Source organism: Martes martes, assembly GCF_963455335.1.
Source record: "Martes martes genome assembly, chromosome: 2".
NCBI lineage: Eukaryota > Metazoa > Chordata > Mammalia > Carnivora > Mustelidae > Martes > Martes martes.
In genome coordinates, this window is record NC_137889.1 from 86,610,544 (window position 1) to 86,635,241 (window position 24,698).

The following is a 24,698-nucleotide window of genomic DNA, read 5'->3' on the forward strand; positions in this document are numbered from 1 at the left end:
TTTAGATTAGATTGGAACTCATTGAGAGTGTTGTGAACCTCATCCCTGGTGGCCTTCAGCTCTGCCCTAACATTATGAACATCCTCCCTGGTTGCTTTCAATTCTGCCCTAATCAATTCTGTTTGGTCATCCATGGCTTTCTCCAACCTAGCTATTGCCTGGATAATTGTTAGCCTGAATTCTCTTTCTGACATATTGTCTATGTTGATAGCCGTTAGCTCTGTTGCAGAAGGCCCATCCTCTGTATTTTTCTTCTGTTGGGGATTCCTCCTCCTAGTCATTTTGGTGAGAGATGACTGGACAGATGTAGCTGGATGTATCGACCGTGGTGCAGTCAAGGTGCACCCTGGAACGCTTCTGAGCACTCAGGATTCCCCGCCCAAACGAGAGAAAAAAGAAAAGAAAAAGAAAAAAGAGGGAGAGAGAGAGACAGGAAAAAAGGGGAAGATAAAAGAGAAGGTTCAGCCCAAATGGGCCCCAGGGTAAGATTTATGACGTATACAAACAAAAAGACTGATAAAAGTATATGACGAGAGAAAAAAAATATATATATATAAGCAAAAAAAGGAGGAGCCTTGTCAAGAAGAACCCCAAGTATAATATTTATATACTATCAGGACAAACATAAATACACAGAGACACTGGCAGAAGAAAAAGATGGGAGCATGGTTATAGATTCTCGGTGTGGGCGAGGAAGGTTATTTTGATTCTTCCTGGATGTATCTTGATATCTTTGTTAAAGGACTCAACTTTCCTAAGAAAAAGGGGGATTAAAAATTGGTTCACCTATAGGGGTAGCATTGCTTGGAGAAAGGGGGTTACCTTGAAGTTTAACTCTATATGAATACTAGAAAATAAAAATAAAAAAGGAATAAACTGGACTAAACTAAATTAAAAATTTTTTTAAAAATTAAGAAAATAGAAAAGCAAAAGAAAAACATATGTGTATGTATCAAAAAATTCAGGTTAGAAGTTTATCATGGAATTTGATGTACTGGACATCTCACTGTGATGGTAAATAGGTTAAAAAATTATCTATATAAAGAAAGAAAAAAGAATGAACCAGAATAGTGGGAAAGAATTAAAAATAAAAGTTGTATCTATGAAGTAGTGGTGGTTGTTCTCTTGTAGTCTTTTTTTTTTTTCTTTCCTGATTTGTTTTCTGGGGGAGGGGGCTGCCACGTGGGTTTTCAGTCAATGATCTTCCCTGAGTTAAGTCCTCCCAACCCCCTCAAGGGGGTGGGCTCTGAGAAAAACAGTTTTTTCAGGTTTTTGTTCTCTGGAGGTTTTTATGTTTGTTCACTTCTTTTTCTCGCCTTGACAGCTTTTGATGGTTTTTGGAGGTTTAGAGGAAAGAAAACTGCACCCCAACCTCCCTCTCAGAGAGAAGCCTCAGTCTGCTCCCCTGCAGGTGCTGCAGCCGCTGGGCCGCTGGCAGAGCAGGTTCTGAGTCGCGGTCCCTGGGGACTCGGGATCTCCTGCTTGTACGCAAAACCAAGGCAGCTGTGGCTGTCTGGGCAGCTCCAGACCGCCAGAGAGGTTCCAAGCAGCGATCGCACACTGAGATTTTCCCGCTGGCTGGGGCTAAGAACGCCGGGCTTGCGCGCACCTCTCTCAGGGGAGGGTTTGGGGCGCGGCGCCTCCAGCTCTATCGGCTCTATCGGCTCTATCGCGGCGTGGGTCCGAGAACACCAGGCTGGGCGTTCGTGTACCTCTCTCAGGGGAGGGTGAGGCACGCGTGCATCTCCAGTAAGGTGCGCGTTCTGCTGACTGGTGTGGCTCCCAGCCCCTCACGGGAGCCGGACTCCACCCGTTCTCGGGTGCACTGGCGGCTCAGGGACAAAGACCAGGTTTCTCTGCCGCACTCTCTCTGGCTCAGCGCCAGGGGAGGCTGTCCTGGGTCTGGGGACTTAAGCCCCTGTCCCTAGCCGCCCCGATTCCCACAATTTCCCCGCGCGATCCTTTGCTCTTTTGAGTGCTTTCAACAAGACTTTGTAGACTTTCCAATCGGTCGCCTCTGGTGGCTCCCTCCCCCTTTTGTTTATCTTCCGATATCAGTCCGACGTTCCCACTCCACTTTACCTGCCCACTGGCGTCTTCTGCCCCCCCGTAGAGATCCAGACGTGTATAATTCTGATCTCAGGCTGATTTCATGGGTGATCGGAGTTCTTTGGTAGGTAATCAGCTCACTTTAGGGTACAGGTTGAAAAGGCGCCTCCTCCTACTTCCCCGCCATCTTGTCTCCGATATTTATAGTATTCTGATAGCTACTGTTTGAAACTTTTTTTCCTTGTGCATTGTGTATAAATATGTGGGGGGGTGTATAATATAAAAAATAACATTATACTGTTTCCTACCTTTCTATTTACATTTTCATTCTGTGGTTTTAGGAACAACATCATTAAGTATACTTAAATATTTTTAATGACTGCATGGTATGTTCCTTTGTATGACCGTAGTTCAGTTTACTCAACTAAATGGTTTTTGCTGGGCATTTAGCTGGTTTCCAAATTTTCATGATTAAAAACAACTAAATAATAAATGTATTAAACATTTTTCTTTGTAGCTAAGTTAAGATTTATGCTCATTTTTAAGTCTTTAATATATAATATCTAACAGAGCATAAGTTGTTGAAATTGGAAGGGGCCTGAAGGTTTTCAGTTACTTGGAAAATTATCCCAGTCTGTTTTGTGATCTTTGTGTGTGGGTCTGTGGGAATGAATTGTCATTAACCAGTTAAGTCTGGTTCTGTCTGTTAGTGAAGCTCTTCTTCAGTTATCAGTCTAGGTTAGTAGTTCTCATCCAGGGAAAGTGCCCTCACCTCCCCAGACCGCACCAGTGGACATGTGGCATTTGATCATTTGTGGCATTTGAGACATTGTAGGTGGTCAAGAGAGATAGTGCAGCTGGCATGCAGCGGGGAGAGACCAGGGAGGATATTGACCATCCTACAGTACACAAAACAGTTCTTTGTGACAAAGAATTCTCTGGCTCAAAATGTTATTAACACAGGTTGAGAAGCCAAGGAGATATCCAGACATAGCCTCATACTCAGTGCTCTTATATTGTATCATGCATTTTCCTTCTCTCGGGAGCTTACATACTTCCTGTCCAATTCCTCCAAAGGCTGATAGATGGATTTTCTCAAAACTTCTCTTTGCCAGATGGCCCATAAAATTCTTGTTCATTCTTGGCGAGTATCTCTGTATACCAGTTCTTGGCTCAGGTGAACTGCCTTGCCAACCCAAATTCTTGACTCATGATGTTTGTGCCACTAGGAAGATAATTTTTTTTAAAACCTTGTCATTACTTTTGAAATAAAAACCACTTGATGTTTGTAGTACCATGTTGATACATCTCATGAACAATTTGAGCAATAAGTGTATGACCACTTTGGATAATCACTTTTAAGGCTACTGCTTAATTACATGCTTTTTAGAAATCTCATTTCTAACTCACATAGGTCCTGGAGACATGAGACTTGAATGCAGTTCTCCTTTACTGATTCTGAGTTCCTTTTCTCAAAACAATCATGAGGTGATGACTTGGACTCAAAATTAAGACTTTTATTATGTGGTCATGATAGCATGGTAAAAGAAATCAAGAATTTTGAATTCAGAATCAGGCTATCCTCTGGTTTTTAGTAACAGTGTTTTTTATCCCCCATATCATGCTCTGTTTTGAATCTAGTGGTTTTCTCTTAAAAGATGACTTTCAGTTACTGCATCAGTGGATATATATGTTATGTTTAAGTATGTTCTTTTATGTACTTAACTTTGTATTAGGTATTCTTAGGAGATTTGGGGAATCCGTTAGAATAATTAAGGGAATTAAGTCTTTGACCCTTGTTAGGGGAGGGGAATTTTTCTGGGAGGGGAGAAAAGCCATATAAAAGATAACCAGATAGGATATGTTCCTTGAGGGCTCAGGTTTTCAGTTACCATGGAATTTTTAGATGATATGAAGAAAGTAGGTTTTCTGTTTAAGATCTCTGGTTCTCAGCAGCTACCATCCTCTGAAGTTCAAAGCCAGGCATCTAACAAAAAGGTATACATGGACCTTGGCAACATCCGCCTGGGCACTGATTTCTGACACTTAAGTAGTGTCCTCTTCTGTAGGTTCTGAACAATTCCGAGTCTGAGGATCAGTTTTAAAGGAGAGCTAAATATGCTTCTGGGTTTCATGCAAACAGGGAAGGATTATTATCAGGAGACTGGCTTTTGGTCCTTTATTTACCTCTGACTAGCTCTGTGACCTAGCCCAGTTCCCAGTCTATTCATTAATCCACAAAGAGTTATGTCTATAAAACTAAATGGAACCTTTCAGCCATAGCATGTTTTGACTCTCCTCTCACTTCAGTTCAGTCCTAAAACTTACGGTCTCATGAGAAATTTATGAGTCTATGTAGTTTGTTACACAGTAGAGGGAAATAAAGTCAGGTAAATACAATTTGACCACCTCTTGAAAAACCTGGGAAGCTAGATGAAAGCGTTTCGACTTAACTTGTTGGCATTTTAGATCTTGAATGCAAATTATCAGTATTTGATAAATGGATGAAGTCAGCAAATATTTCTTTTTGTAGACAGGAGAATGAAGGCATGTGCTTAGAACACAGTGTATATTGTGTGTGTGTGTGTGTGTGTGTGTGTGTGTTACTATATGTTAAGATGAACCCAGATCTCTTGTAACATAATTTCAATGCTGTCATTTGAATTAATAGAAATCAGAGAGGTCTTAAAGAAAAACTTTACTGTGAGTTCAGTGTAGAATGAGTAAAACCAGGGGGAAGAAATTTTAGATTCAGAAATATCATCCATATATAGGTATTATTAGCATCCTTTCAGTTTAACACTGTAGCTGCTGACATTTTTCCTGACATGGCCACAGAAAGAGTGACATTTGTAAAGTATGCTGGGAATAAAGGGTGATCTCCTGGGTGTGGAGAGAGGGCCACTGGGCAAAACCCCAGCCCTTCCTGGCAGCCAGAGGACCAAGGGAGATCAGTCTCAGCCTGGCAGGGCATATAGCAGAGAAGTTCCCCTCTAAGGAACAAGCGAAGGCCCAAGGGTGAGGAAACACTCTCCTACTTAAGGCCCGTGTCCCTAAGTGAGGCAAGCCAGCAGCACACTCTGAGCATTAGAAGGAAGTAACCGTCAGTCTGGTCTTGACCTCAGTGACTGACTTTCTTGTGTCTTTTTCATTTCATTGAAATCGCTGTGTTCTGCAGTTTCACTTCTGCATTAACCTTTCTTTAATTTTTCTCATTAGAAGTCTGTGTTATCTGTTTAAACCGCCTTAATAAAATCATTATTTTTTTTTCCTACCACCCTAAAGGATAGTGCATCTTTTCAGAGGACTTTTGCACCTGCCTTCTTCCGTTCTGAATGCCCTGGTGGGATGTGCACATATCCACATTGACCATCTCAGTGCCTAGCCTAGTGATTCATCAGTCACCCTAGTGATTAATCACACTGAACGAAAATTCGTTTCTTTCTTTGGCTAACATAATTTTTACACTTAATTTAGCTCTGAGTAAGTGAACAAATGCTGTTTGTTCGGTTTTTGTTTTTGTGGTTATAATATAAGGTGAATTAAGGGTTTCTTAAAGTAGAATTAGGGAAAATCCATGTAAGTCTGGTAATGCTAAAACCACACAAAAAGCTGTAAGAAAGAATACATTAAATACTAACTTTATAAACATTTTCTTTGTAGGTGGAAAAACTGGTGGATTCGTGGAATTCTTACTCTAACTATGATTTCATTGTTTTTCCTGATCATCTATATGGGATCATTTATGCTGATGCTTCTTGTAAGTATTTCACATTTCCCTGAGTATCTCTTGCTTTGTTTTTCAGCACAGATATGATTGAAGTAATTTGAGCCTGTCATAAAAAGTAGGTAGTTCAAGGTTTGGTAACAGTGAATTTCATTCTTTCAAGCATCTTCTAGTTCATGAAATGAGCTGGACCAATTTTTTTTGTTTGCAAAGTAGCCATTCAGTGTGCTCACTCAGCAGAGATCAGGTTATGCATAATAAATACATTTTGCCAAGCATTAGATACTGCTAATGAGTTCACACACACATGACTTTATCATGTAGGACTCCTAGCCAGAGCCCTCACTTCAAAGAACTCAATCTAATGGCAGAGACACAGAAGTAACCATATGAATAAATAGTATAGTAAATAAGTGGGTGAGTGCTGTCATAGAATGTGTTGGTTGAGCACAGTAAAAAATGTATCTAATCAGCCTGACATAGAACAAGGAGGACTTCCAGAAGAGGGGATGCCAACGTTGAGTCCTGAAGAAGGGACTGGATGGGAGAGGGCATTCCAAGGTGGGGACATCAGAAACAAGACATGGGGGTAATGAGAGAATGTGGTTTGTTGGCGGATTTGCAAGCTGTGCATTGGAGGTACCTAGGGATGAGACTGGAGAGGCAAGCAGAAGCCATTCTGGGCACTTGGGATTTTGTTGTGTATGGGGACTCTAACAAGTCCCGCTGCCAAACAGATATTTTAAGCTTTTAAGTCATTCATTTAGCACATGCTTCCAGAGTGCCTGCTATGTGCCAGGCGTTGCCCTAATTCTGGGGTATGATATGGGGTGCGGAGAAAAGCACACTCGTCTCTTCCCTCAGGGAGTTTGCTGTCTACACTTTTAAGAACAGATCAGATCTATAGTTACAAACTGCAATAAGCATTTGAAAAAAAAGAATAAGATGCTGTGAGAGCAAGGGGGGAGCCAGGAAGCTTTCCAGAGGTGTTCTGCCCTGCACAGGTGCTGCACTTTGAAGCTTGAGCAGGTGAGGTGAGAGGGGAGCTTGGGGGCAGGGTGTCACAGCAGAGGACTCGCATCTATAAAAGCCTCGATATCCAAAGAAGCATGAAACTTCTGAAGCCCAAAGTGGTGGTAGTGAGAAGGAGAAAGGTGCTTGTTCACCAGGTTCATCCAGCATGTCTGGGTGCTGAGTGTGTTCAGCAGGGCACAGGGAGAGTCTGCTCTTCCCCAGATGCGTGTGTCCTTCTTTTCTGCTGTTTCTTTTTCATCATGGTTCCCCACTAGTTTAGCCTGTGTCGCACCCACCACCCTGCTCTCTGGCTGCTCTTGCCCACGTAGATTCTTACCTCTCTGACCTGTCTGCTCCCTTCGTGCTCAGTCCTGTCCATAGTGATAAACATGGGCAGTACGATGTGGTTTTCCTTTCAGTCTGTAAAAGAATGGTTAAGTTCTGAGGTGAAATTAGAAATGAGTGGGGAAAAATCCCATCAACTCCTAAAAGCATTTAAAGCAGCTCTTATTAGTACCATAAAGACCTTTCACTTTCTTTTTGTCCCCTCATTAATTTTGTACTTCCTTGGGGATCTCAAGGTAACAGCGGTGAGTAAGCAATCACTCTCTCTGTTCTGTTTGTTGACATCACAGAGAAATTTTTCTTACAAAGAAACAATGGAAAATGGATAGGACACTTTAATGTGAGGGCAGAAGATGTTGAGCCTAAAAGCCAGATAGGCCGGTGTGACCATTGTCCGGGTGAGACTCCCGGGGAGAGCCCACTCCTAGTTCAGTGTGAACCCACGGAGGGCGAGCCACTGGCCTCAGAATTTGGGCCTTTCAGGAGTGAGTGTGTGCAGAGCACTTTTCAGTGCTGTGTGCTGAGTGGTGGGTCGGGGGATGAGGGATGGGGTGATAGCAGACAGCTCTGTAAGGCTTTGTGGAGGAGGGGACCTTTCAGCTGACCTGAGGTAGATCAGGGTGGAGTGAGCGCTGTGAGCAAAGGTCTGAATGGCTAGATGAGTCAGGAAGAGCTGAACAATGCCCTTTTCTTGGAACACAGGGGCTTCGAACTTGGAGAACTAATTGGGGATCAGATTCTGGAGGGCCCTGCAATACTATGTGAAGAAGTTTGGGATTTATTTGTAAAGCACTGGGGAGCCATTGAAAATATTGGGGATCACTTACATTATTCCCCTTTAGAAGGTGTTTTTGAGCTAAGTTATTGAAGGACACAAGTATCCTTAGTACACGGACTCGGGCCAGTTTGGTGGGCTTCCTGTGAGTAAGTTCCACCGTTCTCCACACTAAACTGTTTGGTGTGGTAACTTGGGCCAGAATTTGTGGATAAAGGCTAATTTTTAACCACTCATTTGTGAGGAAATTCAAAACACCTCTAAAGACATCCTTACATATTTGGATTCTAATTTTTTAAAAAGAGAATCATAAGCATACCTAAAGTGCTTGGGCTTTCTTGTTCCTTTTCTCTCCTATGAAAGGAAAATACCATTTTATTACAAGTTCTTCCTTTCATTGGTGAGCTCAATCAGCAAAGAATATTAAGGACTAATGAAAGTGGATTTGAACTTCGGCTTTTATTTAGGTTACTGTCCTGCACGCACACACAGGCACGCACAGATGTGCACGTGCACATGTACCTATGTCCCATTTATGATACTCCTGTTAAGGAAATGTAGGTGGACATAGACATATGCACACATTGTTGGCACTCAATCGCTATTACTTTTATGTGCTTTAAAGTCCTACTTACTTTCATATCCCTAACTAGGTCATTTATGTTTTGAGAAGGATGCATCGTACCTAGCTTGCATTTGCCCTACAATATCAGCACTCAAAAATGACTAATTCAAGAGAGTTTTATTAAAAAGTTATTTCTAGGGTGCCTGGGTGGCTCAGTTGGTTAAGCGACTGCCTTCAGCTCAGGTCATGTTCGAGTCCCACATCGGGCTCCATGCTCGGCGGGGAGTCTGCTTCTCCTGCTCTCATGCTCATTCTCTCTCTCTTAAACAAATAAATAAAATCTTTAAAAAAACACAAAAAACTTATTTCTAGGAAATGATAGCTACTACTCTAAGATGGAAATCCTAATAGGAATTATGAATAATAAGATGTTCTTAACATAAGATGAATGATAAGATGTTCAGCCTTCTACTTAAAATAGATTTTTAGTTGTTGCATTCATGGCTTGCAGTCATACTTTCTAAGTGATGGAGGTACTAAAGTATATTTTGATTTAAAGGCAGATAGTATAAGAGGTTCCTCCCTCATCTTCTTGGAAACTCCTATAAGTTTTAATTCACATTATATAATTTAGCTTTAAATAGTTTATTTTTTCACATGCAAGAGTTATACAAGAGTGTTAAAATTACTTTGGGAAATTGATAATTTTTTGAAGATCACCCCTAACCCTGTAATCAGCTGCCAACACCCAATTAATACTGCTATTTGATATATTTTCTTTTATCTCTTTTTTATGTTTTAAAATTTATAGTTGTAATTCTAAAGTGATTAGACTTTTGTATCCTGCTTTTTATTTGACAGACAAATCACAAGTAGACAGAGAGGCAGGCAGAAGCGGGGGTGAGCAGGCTCCCTGATGAGCAGAGAGCCCGATGCGGGGCTCGATCCCAGGACCCTGAGATCATGACCTGAGCCAAAGGCAGAGGCTTAACCCTCTGAGCCACCCAGGTGCCCCTGTATCCTGCTTTTTAAACTAAATATTATATCAGTGTTTTGTGTTTTTCCACCATCTTTACAACCATCAGTTTAATTTAAAAAGAATTTTTTTTTTTTAGGGGCACCTGGGCAGCTCAGTCATTTAAGCATCTGCCCTTGTTTCAGGTCATGATCTCGGGTCCTTGGAATCAAGCCCCACATCAGGCTCCCTGCTCTGTGGGCAGTTTGCTTCTCCCTCTGCCCCTCCCCCACCTTCTCATGTGCACTCTCTCTCTCTCAAATAAATAAATAACATCTTTAAAAGAGAGAGCATGGGGGCGCCTGGGTGGCTCAGTGGGTTAAAGCCTCTGCTTTTGGCTCAGGTCATGATTCCGGGGTCCTGGGATAGAGCCCTTCATCGGTGGGGGGGGGGGGTCTCTGCTCAGCAGGGAGCCTGCTTCCTCCTCTCTCTTTGTCTGCCTCTCCACCTACTTGTGATCTCTGCCAAATAAATAAATAAAATCTTTTAAAAAAACTTAAAAAAAAAAAAGAACATGCATATGTGCCAAGGAGCAGAGGGGAGGGAGAGAGAATCTGAAGCACACTCCTCACTCAGCTTGGAGCCAGATGTGGAGCTCTGTCCCATGACAATGAAATTATAACATGAATGGAAACCAAGAGTCAGACCCTTAACCGATAGCTACCCAGGCACCAACCCCCAGTCAAGTTTAAAACATTCATGGATTCAGTGGAATGGAATGCATCATAAGTTATGAACTACTGTATTATTTTCAGACATTCAGGCTCTATTTTGGTTTCTCTTTATGGTGAATAACACTATCCTGAACATATTAGAACGTAAAACCTTTTCCTATGCAGCATTATTTTCTTTGAATAGATTCCCAAAGTGAAAATAGGCACTTTAATTTGGATAACCCATAATAACATAGTTCAGACTCAGCATATCCAAATCTGAACTTCTGTTCCGTTCCCAGTCATTCTGCATAAATCTGTCTACTTTTCCCAAAACCTCCCCTGCTCTTACTCCATGTTTCCCTGTCACCCTTACCTCCCCATTTTTCTCGACCACCAGATCCAGCCAGTTCTCTCTCCTTGATGTCTTACTCTTTATACTACCCCCCTCTGCCAGTGGCCCAGTTAAAGGATCATCTGCACTTGACAGGGTCGTAGTATCTTGCCTGCCTTCCTGTCTTTACTCTTGCTGCCTCTCAAGTCCATTCTTTCCACCTCTCTTATTCCCAGCACATATATCTGATCATGGCCTTTAGTGATCAGGATGAACTCCTTCGTGTAGTCCTTCATACTGTTTGCTGTGATTCTGTAACCAGGCTTTCCTCTCTCTGCTTCTCACCCCTGTGTCTCAGCTGCTCTGAACTATTTGTAGTTCCCTAGCATGCCTCATGCTCTCCTGTATTTGTGATTCTGTGTATCCTTTTCCTCTGTCCCGACTGCAGCCTGTCCCCAATGCCCGCCACAGGTGTTCAGTCTGGCCGTGCTTACCTGCATGTGCCTACTTCCATGTGGTGTTGTAACTACTTGTGTCCTCCCTGACAGACTAGCCCTCTGAAGACAGATGTCCTGTATTATTTCTCTGAATCCTCAATAACTAGCAGGCATTTTCATATTGGTTGCCGTTTTAAGGCTCTTAACACATTTGTCGGGCCAACAAAGTCCTACCAGTGTGCATTGCTACCAGTATTGATGACCTAGAATATGAGTTTCTGTGTAATCACCAAGCCTGGAAGATACACACATATTTTAAGGACTTTAGCTTTGATGTTTTGAAGATTTTATTTATTTACTTGATGGACAGAGATCACAAGTAGGCAGAGAGGCAGGAAGAGAGAGGGGGAAGCAGGCTCCCTGCTGAGCAGAGAGCCAGATGCGGGGCTCAATCCCAGAACCCTGGGATCATGACCTGAGCCGAAGGCAGCGGCTTTAACCCACTGAGCCACCCAGGTGCCCCAGCTTTGTTGTTTTGAATCCCCCGTTTTCTGTTTTCCCAACAGCTCTGTATTGATTCTACTTGCAAACTGTAATTGACAATCATATAAACTTATATGTGTGCTATTAAAAGTAGCTTTCTCCCCCCGCAGTAAAACACCGTGTGTAGTGCTAATGGTTGTTCTTGAGCAAATGTGTTCATTTAGCAAATAGAAATTGCATCAGTGCATCTGATATTTTAAAAGCCCTTTGTTCTATAAATAGCATGGACTTGCCATTTTATTTTAACATCTAGCATTGTCCTCATTCTGTAATTATTTTAGAAAATGACTTTTGACATTATATTCAAAGCTTATTTGAAAGGCACTATTCGAATTTCTTCTTGTCTTTATGTTATAAAGCAGTAATGACTTTTTCTTAAAAAACCTATTTATAGTAGTTTGGCCTAATATTTTCTCATCATGTGGCTGAGGGGACACAATTACTTTAAGTATATGATTGGACATGTAAACACAAGCTAAGAACATCCTGACCAGTAGCTTTGGGAAAGCTAATTTATGAAGAGCTTTAAAAAAAATACCAAAGTAGGGGCCCCTGGATGGCTCAGTCGTTAAGCGTCTGCCTTTGGCTCAGGTCATGGTCCTGGGGTCCTGGGGTCAAGTCCCGGGGTCCTAGGGTCGAGTCCTGGATCAGGCTCCCTGCTCAGCAGGGAGCCTGCTTCTCCACTCCCATTCCCCCTACTTGTGTTCCCTCTCTCGCTGTGTCTCTGTCCATCAAATAAACAAAATCTAAAAAAGTAAAAAATAAAAGAGATACGAAAGTATTTTCTTGAGCAGAGTTTGGTAAGCTTTTTAGGTAAAGAAACAGGTAAAAATATTTTAGGCTAAGGAACCACATATTTCTCTGTCACATCATGTTTGGGTTTTGTTTTAAAAATACAAAATCCATTCTTAGCTCTAGAGCTATACAAAATCAAGCCCTTGGGTATACTCTCTAGAGGCTGAAATAGTCTGCTTTATTCACAAAGATTTTAATCTCTTGGTTCGTGGTAATAAGTGTTCAACTTGCCACTTGCTCTTTGAGTGTTAGAATTGACTTAAGCCAAGCATTGACTGCGATGCTCCATCCTCAGGGATTACCTGTACTCCAGTTGGTGGATACAACAGTTTGAAGGACTACTAAGTAGACCACCAAAAAAAGATTCATAAATATTAACCCATTTATTATGAATGTACATAGGACACTATGCAAACAAAACTGTATAGAATCAGTGACTGGCTGAAGTGGCTGCAAATGTAGAAGGCTGTTTTATGATCTGCCAATGGAGCACCCCTTGGATTGATGAGAGATATATGCACCTGGCTATATGAGAGTTGGCACAGCTGGGAGAATGAAAAAACCATGCCTAAACCCTGCTGGGTGGCAGGGGAAAGATGTTTTAGTCATTTGTTCTGACAGCATCTTTATCCTTGGAAAGGATACCAGGATGTATGGCTAAAAATAAGTATATATAAGCAAACTTGCACATATGATCATTTTCCTGGGGTAACTGAAGAAACAAAATGGACAAAAAGATCATCCATCGCAGGAAGGACGAACCCAAGAAATGAAGTAGTAATGAGGGATAAAGCCTAGCCTGTGACCAACCAGACTGTATCCCTCAAACTTTAAGCTACAGCACCACCTCCTACCCCAGGAAGGGGCTCTCACTTTTTGGATAAAACACTGATTTGCTTACCCCTTTAAAATATCACTTGATCTTAGAAGCATAGACTCTTCAATTTCTACTGCCGACATTTAGAATAATTAAAAATGGGTAGGCTAAAGATTTTTAAAATACATTTGATAACAAAGTGCATATTAAATGATGAAGCACAAATGTAAACACTAAGTGATGTATGTTAACGTGTTCTCTTGGTTTCAGGTTCTAGGCATCCAAGTGAAATGCTTCCATGAAATTATCACTATAGGTTATAGAGTCTATCGCTCTTATGACCTGCCATGGTTTAGAACATTAAGCTGGTAAGTAATTTAATACTGTTTCAGATATGAAAATATGACTCTTTTCTACAGTTTGTAAAAGAAGCATCCTGATCAGTCAGTACCACATGGTTGACCATGTAGATTGATTTTTGGAGGAAGAGAAAAATAATGCATTAGATTTTGAAAAGAAGAAAATCACCTTTAAGTCTCCCATCCCAACACAACTATTTTCATATCTCATCTTTAAGTCTTTGTAGAGATACTTTGTAGAGATACTTTTTATCTGTATAAATATACATATATATATACACACATATGTATGTATATACTATTATCCTCTTTAAAAAACATTATATTTGACACTTTTTATACCATTTATAATTATAATTTTAATAAAGTTACATTTTGTAAAATGTTAGAAATATGTGTGATCTTTTTTGCTTTAGTTTGCCTTGGTTGACATGAGACCTCACACTTAGATTATCTCTACAAAGATGAAATATGAAAATAGTTGTGGGTTTCCTGTTCTGTTTTTTGAGTGATTAGTGATTTGTTGAAGGGGAGGAAAGCCCAGGATGAGTACCTCTACAGGGAGGTAGGCCGTGAGGGTTGGGCAGGGCAGTGAGAAGAGAGATGACTACTACCTTTGTTGTTCCTGGTTTGATCTTGTCTTCAGGCCGTGGCCCCAAGATACCCTACATGAAGGGTAGTCAGAGGGAAGAGTAAGACCCTCTGAGGGGGCCATGTAAGGCAGCCTTGTAAGTAGCACTGGCAATTACCAGCCCATAAAATATTGTATAGGTTTAAATGCATGTAAAAATTCGTTTTAAAAAAAGTCATGTGATTTTAATATTTAAAGTTTTTTATAAATATTTAAAGCTTTCTATATCTTTTTACAACTTTTCAGGTATAATTTTTAGTTATCAAGACCTTGACCAGGAAACATGTTAGTATGGTTGCTCATAATTGACCTAACTGGCCATGCCTTTGAATATAGTTATTTGATTAGTATCAGCCAGAGGGTCCAGTGTCTTAAGAAAACAAATATATCACTTTTGGGCTTTAGAGGGGTCAAAAAATAGTTTCTTAGTTTTGGTGATAGTTAATTTTTCCTTATAACATGTTTTTTCATGAAGGGCAAAATTATGGGAAACATTAGGTAGAGTAAGCAGTTGGAGAATAATTAAATGCTAAACCAGGTGGGATTGATTGATTCTCAGTGTAGGGGAAAAAAAGTCAGGTCGGGATGGGCTCCAGTGATTGTAGAAATCTTTACAGAGAGGAGAAGGTGAGAAACTATCACTTGAAATAAAGACAAGTTTTGGATAGAGAAGTGTGTTCTGCATTGGCGAAGCTGCATCCAGCAACTTCTAGATGGGGTTCTAGATGGGGAACTGAAGAGACACGTGCGGCATATGGAGAGACATTCCTAGCTCTCCTGAGGGAACTGGGCAAAAAGTTGGGCTGGTGGGCTAGAGTAGGCCTTGATAGCCTTACAGTGGAGTCAAAGACCGTTTCCGTTGTAGAAGAGTAGAACATGGTAATGCAGCTGATAAGAAATGAACATTCTTTACTTTGAAAACAGTGGGGTCAGATTCCATCCATGACATGTAGAAGAGAAATTGCTCCTTTTTCCCTCTGCTCTCCCAGCCACCAGGGACTCTGCCCTTCAAAGGATGAGCACAGAGGAACTCTGAGGCAGTGTTTCTCAGTCTTTTTTTTTTTTTTTTTCCTGGCTCACACTAGCTGCCATCACCAAAATGTCATGGGTTCAACCTTTCCCTGGGTGGAAAGGGCATACCAGAGCTGAGTGGAGGGACAGATGATTTATGCAGTTTTAAGAAGTTTCTCTTAGAGATTTTTACCTGCTGCTTTACCTCTTAAGCATCACTGTGCCTCTGAAGTCCATCTGGAGCATGGAGGAGAGAGAGAAAGACACCAGTGTGGACAGGGCAGTGAAGAGTGAGGTCAGAGGTTGGATTACCTCTTCCTGCTTTCCCAGTTGATCTTCCTTAGGGCAGTGGGAATTTGGCATAGGATCTCCACTTTTAAAAAGCTTTAGAGCTGTGAGTAGTTGGGAGTGAATTTTCATCATAAACAGTACTGGATGTGTGTGTGTGTATATGTGGATGTGTGTGTGCCTTTGTGTATGTCTGTGAGAGAAAGAACATGTGTGTTTGTGTATGTGTAGTATTTTTTATGTTGTTTCCCAGTTATCTGTCTCTGGCATTAGACTTTGACCTTACGTAAAGGGAAAAAAAAAAAGAAAACGATTTTTACCTAAGTAGAGGCATGAGCTATATTCAGTAAATTTTTGATAACTGATACATTTGAAATTAAGACTAAAAGCAGAAAAACATGTTTTGATGAAATATCCTGAAACTGTCTACTGAATTGGTTTTTGATCTTTGTGTCATCGTCAAAATGTAGAGAATAGTTTTGTTGAGTTTGAGAGGGAAAAAAGGCTTCAAATATTAAAAAGCTAATTGTTTTTGAATTAAATTAAATTAAATATAAATTAAATTTAAATTAAAATTGTTTTTAAATTAGATTATATAAAAAATTGTTTTTAAATCATATAGGTACTTTCTACTGTGTGTAAACTACTTCTTCTATGGAGAGACTGTGGCTGATTATTTTGCTACATTTGTTCAAAGAGAAGAGCAACTTCAGTTCCTCATTCGCTACCATAGATTTATATCATTTGCCCTCTATCTGGCAGGTAAGGAAAATAGTATTGGTATGTAGCTATTTTATAGCTACATATTTTTATTTTATAGCTACATATTTTACATGTCTATTTTTACTTATGATTTAAATTCACAACATCCTTTATTTGTTACTTTTTAACCCAGCTTCTCTTTTTATTTGTCCCATGTATAAAGGTGTTTCTCTCATTGTGGTTTTAAACAGCAGTTACTCCCTCATGTGACTAATAAAAGTACATAGTTCTTTAATAGTCCACAGACTTCAAAATTTTCTTTGGAAATTGTAGTAAAGAAACTTAAATATATCGATTGATTGTTAACCAGATACAATTTACAAAGAAATTTTTACATATATATTGCTTTATTTGTACCTAGGAAATAGTGTTCATAGTGTTCATAGAATTAATCAGGGTATTTAGTTTTACTGACATGGTTTGTTATATATCCTTTGTATGCATTTATAAAGATATAAGTATATATACACATTTGTTTATAGTATACTTTATCATCTGTTTTTGTGATTTTGTTTTTAAAGATTGTATTTATTTTAGAGAGGGAGAGAGAGCAGGGGGAAGGACAGAGAGAGAGAGGGAAGGAGAGACTCTCAAGCAGACTCCCCACTGAGCATGGAGCCCAGCTCAGGGCTTGATCTCTCCACCCTGAGATCATGACCTGAACCAAAATCAAGAATCAGACACTTAACCGACTGAGCCACCCAGGTGCCCCCACTATTTTTCATTTTAAAGGAGGATATGAACTTTGACTTTTCACTTTAGCTCTTAATAGTTACTGTTTTAGCTCCTAAGAGTTTTTAAATAAATAAATTCTTCTCAGCACAATTTTGGAAACTGAACACAATACTGGTGACTCTTTTCCATTTCCCATTAAACCAGAAATACAGAGTGTATGGGGGAGTACGTCAGGTCCTCTAGAAGTATGTCATTTTATTCAATTGTGTTCTTCATGGTGTTCCTGCTTTAATAAAGCCTTCATATTCTGGCTTTGATTTTGTTTGTGAATCTAGAAAGTCAGAAAGTGAAACACAATCTGAAATGTTAGTAGTAATTTTCAGAGAATTGTTTTTGGGGTAGGAGGAACCTATATTTTCTAAAGAGTTTTCCTCTTTTTATATTCAGGGGTTTTGCGTGTGTGTGTGCGTGTGTGTTTGTGTAGTCCAGTTTTCTGAGTCTTACTATATTTTAAAATATTACTACTAATGCATCTAAATAAAGTACATTCTTGGGAAAAGATATTGAAAGCTATTTCTGTTCTTTCAAGGTCATAAGAAATTACTCATTTTCGGTAATCATTCGGTTTTAATTCTGAATCAGTTTAGAAGAATCGTGATTATAGAGAGATTAATGACAACCGGTAATAGCTAAAATTTGACAAGTCAAGAACACTTGACTCTGATTCTGTGTTTATCAAAGCACATTTGTAACATTTTTTTTCTTCAAGTGGTTTACCACACTTATCCAACCAAGGGGTTTGATTTGCATTGTTAAGTAAGGTAGATTTGGGGATGGATTATTTACTATTACAAGAGAGAAGAATTCAATACCTTCTCACTTTATATGTAGACTGACAAGACTGTATTGGTATTTTGAATTTTAAAAACAATGATTAGCAAGAAAAGTGCCTATACTGGCTTCTGCTGCTAAACCCTTATTTCATAAGATCATTTTGTGATTGCTGAATAACAGTTATGATTAATGACAACATAAATCAGTTGTAGCATTAAATGATCTTATAATTGCTGAATAACAAAATTATGATTAGTGAAAGTATAAATCTTTTATAGCATTAATATATGTCTACTTTAAAAAATCAGTTCTAAAACACAATGTAAAGAATAACCTGCACCCCACTACTTACAGATTTTTCCCCATTTTTCTAAGCAATATGCCCATTTCTTAATTTATATTGGGCATTACCTATTGACTTCTTGTTACAACCTTTCTTCTCCACACTGTTATTGTCATTGTTGACATTGTTAAATAGATACCTAAAATATCACTTCCTGGAGAACCAAATAGTATCTGTGATTGCATTTCTATTCTTACACAACTTTTTGTTTTTCCTGAACTTAGTAACTGCTTCACCTTCTCCTTTCCACATCTATAAATTTCCATGTAGGAATCCTTAATTTCTCTTCTGGGTCTTTTCAGCGTGTATTGGTAGTTTTTTCCCAATGTTCACACAAATCAGTGTGTCCGTTTCCTTTTTACTTTGAGACCTATGTCCTAGAAACTCTGTAGTCCTGTCACATGGACTGTCTGCTTGTATCCCAATGCCTCAGTATCCTCCTGATTTGGCCACCTCATTTCTTCTATCCTTCATCTTCCAGTTTCTGGGTTGACATCCTTATTTTGTAGAAGCATGGCTGCCAATAGTTTCCTGTGAAATGTTCTTGGAAGGTAAATGTTTTATGTTCATACATTTCTAAAAATATTCTCACAGTTGACTGCTTTGGCTAGAGTTTTCACTCATTATTAGTAGACCTTTACTTAGTACTCTAGTCTAGGAGTCTAGGCTGTACCCTGGCTTTCCACTGAGTCTTTTCTGTTCAGTTTTCTCTAGAAAATACTACTCATCCCTGATGTCTCAGGTCTACTAGGAGTTATCCTGTTTTCCAACTTCCAATTTTGTAGCTATGCATCTTCTCTTTTCCTTGACATTTCTTCAGGTATTTTTTTTTTCACTCTGTGGGTTTTCACCTTTATTTAATTATTTAATTATTTATTTATTTTTCAAGTAGTTTCCACACCCAGCATGGGACTTGAACTCACAAGCCCTAGATCAAGAGTCACATGCTCTACTGACTGAGCCAGCCAGGCATCCCCTCACCTTAATTTCTTTTAATGTTAATTTAGTGGACTGTCAGGACAGAAGAGAAATAAATGCACGTGATCAACCTGCATTTCAAGGCAGAAATCCTTAACTAGATTTTCTATTTTTCCCTTGACTTAAAACAATTTATTCTCTTTCTCTCCTGATCCTATGGATTGGCTTGTCTTCACTGGGCAGCTCTAACTTCATGCCTCTCTTACAATTGCAGTCAGATGGAGGTAGTGCTCATCATTTAAGTCTTGAGTGAGCTGGATGTCTGAGGTGGCTCATTCCCGGCTGCAGTCCGTGCCAGCCGCTGACCCAGACACACAAGTCTGGCCTCTCCTTGGGGCTTGGATGTCTCAGAGCACCATGTCTGGGTTCTGAACAAGGAGTGTGCCAGAAGCCAAGTGCTTCAGGAGTCCTTAGGTGGGTTGTGTTTGTTTTAACTAGATATGAAAGATAAAAACCTAATGCATGCCCATAGTAAAAATTTGGACTAAAATAGGGTGTTCAGTGAAATCCCCCTCCTGCCTCAGAGCCTTATTTATAATCCACAGGGGCTGGCTACTAGTACTGCAGAGAATTTCTGAGTATTATATGTTTATATCCTCTCCACCCTCTTTTTTTTTTTTTTTTAAGATTTTATTTATTTGACAGACAGGGATCACAAGCAGGCAGAGAGGCAGGCAGAGAGAGGAGGAAGCAGGCTCCCCGCTGAGCAGAGAGCCCGATGCGGGGCTCGATCCCAGGACCCTGGAATCATGACCTGAGCCGAAGGCAGAGGCTTTAACCCACTGAGCCACCCAGGCGCCCCCTCTTCACCCTCTTTTTCATGCAAATGAGAATGGACTATTCTGTACCTGTTTATTTTTTTTTCCCCACTTAATGCAATTTATGGATGCTTTTTATTTCAGCACATCTAAATCTCATTTTTTCATAGCTGCAGTTACATCTTTATTGATTTGCATACAGCAGTAATGGAAGTAGAATGTGAGAAAATAAGGTGACTACTATTTCCTGTTCTTACTTTCCCTTTGGGATTTGCTAACTACTAATATTTGAGAATGACTGCCCCACTGAGTGGGTAAAGACAATGGAATTTATTTTCTTTGTTTTATTTTACATGTGATATATACTCTAATTTTTAGTAATTGTTTGCTTCATATGCTAAGCTTCCTGACTCTATTTTTTAAAGTAAAATCAATAGTTCTTCTTTTTTTCCTGACTAGTTTCTGTCATAGAAATAGCTTACCACTTGTTATTTTAGGTTATTGGAATCATAAAAGCTCACTGCAAGTCATCAGTGTCATTTTTTCGGCAAATATATGAGCGCTTTCCGAATGCTAGTTACTGTGAATGGTGTTGAAGACAGAGAGGGAAGTAAGGCTGATAGCATGCTTTCTGGGGTCTTCAAATTGGTGGGACATGGGGGGTCCCTTCATGCACTGCTGAAATGTGAAGAAGGACCTGTAAGTGCATGAAGGGTGAGGAGAACTCTGCTCTGCTGGAGATAGTAGGAGACCTTTGAGAAGAGATGGAAGGTGTCACAAAAAGTAAAGAACAAGCAGGCATTTGCTAGATGGATAGTGGGAAAGGGCATTCCAGGCAGAGGAAGTGGCTGTGCAAGGCTTGGAAATGAGGGAGGATTGCATGTTCATTCTGGGAGCAGGCATTAAAGGTTGGAAAGGGGGGCAGGAGCCACATCTTTAGAAGGCTTACATGTCATAGGAAGGGTTTGGATTTTATCCCCAAGAAACCATTGGGGGATTTTAAGTTAAGAGATGGTATAACTAATTTATGCTCCTAAAATGGGAGCAGCCGATGATGTAAGCCAATTAATAACAAAATCAAACACATCGACAGTAATACGATAATAGTAGGAGACTTTAACACACCCCTCACTGAAATGAACAGATTATCTCAGCAAAAGATCAACAAGGAAATAAAAGCTTTAAATGACACGCTGGACCAGATGACTTCACAGATTTATTCAGAACATTCCATCCCAAAGCAACACTTTATATGTAGATTTTATTTTTTTATTTATTTGTTAGAGAGAGAGCACAGAATACAAATTCTTCTCCAGAATAGATCACATCCTGGGTCACAAATCAGATCTCAACTGGTACCAAAAGATAGGGATCATTCCCTGCATATTTTCGGACCACAATGGTTTGAAACTCGAACTCGATCACAAGAGGAAAGTTGGAAAGAGCTCGAATACATGGAGGCTAAAGAGCATCCTACTAAAGAACGAATGGGTCAACCAGGAAATTAAAGAAGAATTTAAAATATTCATGGAAACATGGAGTGCCTGGGTGGCTCGGTGGGTTAAAGCCTCTGCCTTCAGCTCAGGTCATGGTCCTGGAGTCCTGGGATCGAGCCCCACATCGGGCTCTCAGCAGGGAGCCTGCTTCCCCCCCCGCCCCCCGCCCCCCGCCTGCCTCTCTGCCTACTTGTGATCTCTGTCTGTCAAATAAATAAAATAAAATATTTAAAAATAAAAAAATAAAATATTCATGGAAACAATTGAAAATGAAAACACAACTGTTCAAAATCTGTGGGACACAGCAAAGGCGGTCCTGAGAGAAAAGTATATAGCAATACAAGCCTTTCTCAAGAAACAAGAAAGGTCTCAAGTACACAACCTAACCCTACATCTAAAGGAGCTGGAGAAAGAACAGCAAATAAAGCCTAAACCCAGCAGGAGAAGAAAATTAGTAAAGATCAGAGCAGAAATCAATGAAGTAGAAACCAAAAGCACAGTAGAACAGGTTGATAAAAGTAGGAGCTGGTTCTTTGAAAGAATTAATAAAATTGATAGACCTCTGGCCAGACTTATCACAAAGAAAGGAGAAAAGACCCAAATAAAATTGTGAATGAAAGAGGAGAGATCACAACCAATGCCAAAGAAATACAAACAATTATAAGAACATACAATGAGCAACTATCAACAAATTAGATAATCTGGAAGAAATGGATGCATTCCTAGACAGGTATAAACTACCAAAACTGAACCAAAAAGAAGTAGAAAATCTGAACAGACCCATAACCAGCAAGGAAATTGAAGTAGTAATTACAAATTTCCCAACAAACAAGATCCCAGAGCCAGATGGCTTCCCGGGGGAATTCTGCCAAACATATAATGAAGATTTAATACCTATTCTGAAACTTTTCCAAAAAATAGAAATGGAAGGAAAACTTCCAAGCTCGTTTTATGAGGCCAGCATTACCTTGATCCCAAAACCAGACAAAGACCCCATAAAAAAGGAGAATTGCAGACCAACTCACTGACAAAGACCCAGAAAGTCATTCTGATGTTTGGATAATTTTGTTGTAAAATGAATTTGCCTGATACCAAAGAGATAATCAGTGAGACTGAAAGTAATAAGGCAAACATTTTCTCTAGAGTCTAGGTATATTTTTAAAAGATCCTGGTGTTTTGGATTTGAGACTCCTTGGGAAGTAGAGCAGCCATGTGATTACAAATGAGTAGTATTGAGTGAATAAGCTTAAGATGTTTGACTCTTAATATCATTACCTTATCATCTCTTTAGCTGACCAGTGATATAAATGTTATTTTTAGTAGTTTTTTGCTTGTATGTTTGCATGGCTATTTTGATTTTTGACCCTTAAGGTGGGACACCTGGGTGGCTTAGTCAGTTAAGTGTTGGACTTTGGCTCAGGCCATGATCTCAGGGTCCTGGGATCAAGTCCCAAATTGTGCTCCTTACTCAGTAGGGAACCTGCTTCTCCCTCCCCCTCTGCCTGCCACTCCCCCCACTTGTGCTCTCTCTCTATTAAATAAATAAATAAATAAAATCTTTAAAAAATAATAAAAAACAAAACTCTTAAGGAGAAGGTATGACTTGAATACTTTGAATTTGAGAAGATCAGTGAATATATAAAATTAAATTTAACTGAAGTTAGTGCATAATTAAGAATTTTACCCCCAAACATCCTGGATATTGGTGAAATATTTAAAAAGATGTCGCAAATAACTGTTCATGGAGGACTCTACCTCCAGACCCACTTAGAGTTTTGGAGTAAAAACTATTAGAATCTGTGCACTGTGCCAGCATTGTTCTACACTTTAAACTCATCATGTAGGGGTGCCTGGATGGCTAGTCAGTTAAGCGTCTGCCTTCAGCTTAGGTCATGATCCTGGGGTCCTGGAATCGAACCCCATGTCAGGCTCCCTGTCCAGCAGGTTTCTCCCTCTTTCTCTGCTGCTCCCCACTGCTTGTGTTCTCTTGCTCATGCTCTCTCAAATAAATAAATAAAATCTTAAACAAAAACTCAACACGTAGATTAGTAGAAAACTTTATCTTAGCTAATATAATGGTTGGTTTGTGTGACAATTTCCACAACCCAGATGCGCTTAAAACTTTTTTAAAACAACTCCATCATAGTCTAGTGTCACAATAGGGGCCACGTAATGCAGTGTGTGTCTGATTTTACTTAACCTGACATTTGAAATGTTTTGAAAAATATAACCATGTGAAAGATTGATGAAGAGTCATTAAGCTCCAGTTTTTAATCCTGGGTGCCTCTTAATGTCTGTCTGTTTCTTTCTTTCTTTCTTTCTTTCTTAAGATTGTATTTATTTATTTGAGAGAGAGAGAACACAAGCAAGGGGAGCAGCAGAGGGAGAGGGAGAAGCAAGGGAGTCTGATGCGGGGCTCCATCCCAGGACCCTGGGATCATGACCCAAGGCAGATGCTTAACCAACTGAGCCACTCAGGTGCCCCTTAATGTCTGTTTCTTGAACCTTATAAGGACTACATGTGTTTATTGAATTAGTTAATCACCAACAGAAAATTTTTAAAACAACGTCATTAATTTATGCTTTCTGTCTCTTCAGCTTGATTTTGAGCTCCTTGAATGGAAATGCCTGTCATACTCATTTTTTGTATCTTGTGTATCTTTACACAATAAATATTGTTTGATTGTCCATTTTCCTGAAATGCCCTCTGTCCCATCTTTTGGACTTTTGAATGTCTTCTTTCTCCTTTACTTCTCCTGACTCCTTTAGAAATCTCATTCATTTTCGTTCTTTTTTAATCTGCCTCTCTTTAGTCTATTGGGTGACTGGATCTTCGAGCTCCCTGGGGACTCTTTGATATACTAGACAACAGGATGTACACATCTTTGTGTGACAGCACCAGGTGCAGGGCCGGGTACATAAATGGAGATAAGCAATAGCAACTACACCTAGTTACATATTAAAAACTGTATGTTGGGAAGCATTTAAGTGAGTACTTCATTTATAATACTTGAGAAATCCCATTTTTGATTGGAAATGTAACTATACAGAGATTCTTTATTAATTAGGAAAAAAGTAAACTATGGATCCAAATGGACAAAGTTATTCTTTCCATAGATTTGTTGAAATAGTATAATATATTTTTACACATTTAAACATAAAATATACACATAGCTATAGGGTTGTGAATGAAAAATAAATTTATGTTTTTCAGATGGTTTTTCTTTAAAAATAATATTTCTTAGATATTCTTGGAAAACACTTTATACCCTTCCCAAATTCAGAAAATTGTATTATCTTAATGTATCCAGGAGTCAGACAATTCTATCCTTTATGAAAGCACCCCAAAAGCTGCATGTTACTGGTGATTTAACAGTGTAATTGGATCAGGTAAAAGTGAGTAGCCAAGACTGTCTTGGATAAAATCACCATTAGGAAAATACCAAATAATTCTGTGGTCATTTTGTTTGAAGAAATGCTTAAGGGTGAATGGT

At 39.6% G+C, this 24,698-nt stretch overlaps 1 protein-coding gene across 1 annotated transcript in view; it reads left to right on the plus strand.

Moving 5' to 3' along the window:
- The window catches only part of CDS1 (CDP-diacylglycerol synthase 1), a 72,768-nt gene that overhangs the window by 21,679 nt on the left and 26,391 nt on the right, over positions 1 to 24,698 (plus strand). The window contains exons 3-5 of the mRNA XM_080795503.1: positions 5,713 to 5,809; positions 13,340 to 13,437; positions 15,981 to 16,120. Of these exons, the coding sequence (XP_080651629.1) occupies positions 5,713 to 5,809; positions 13,340 to 13,437; positions 15,981 to 16,120 (335 nt within the window). The remainder of the gene's footprint in view (positions 1 to 5,712; positions 5,810 to 13,339; positions 13,438 to 15,980; positions 16,121 to 24,698) is intronic.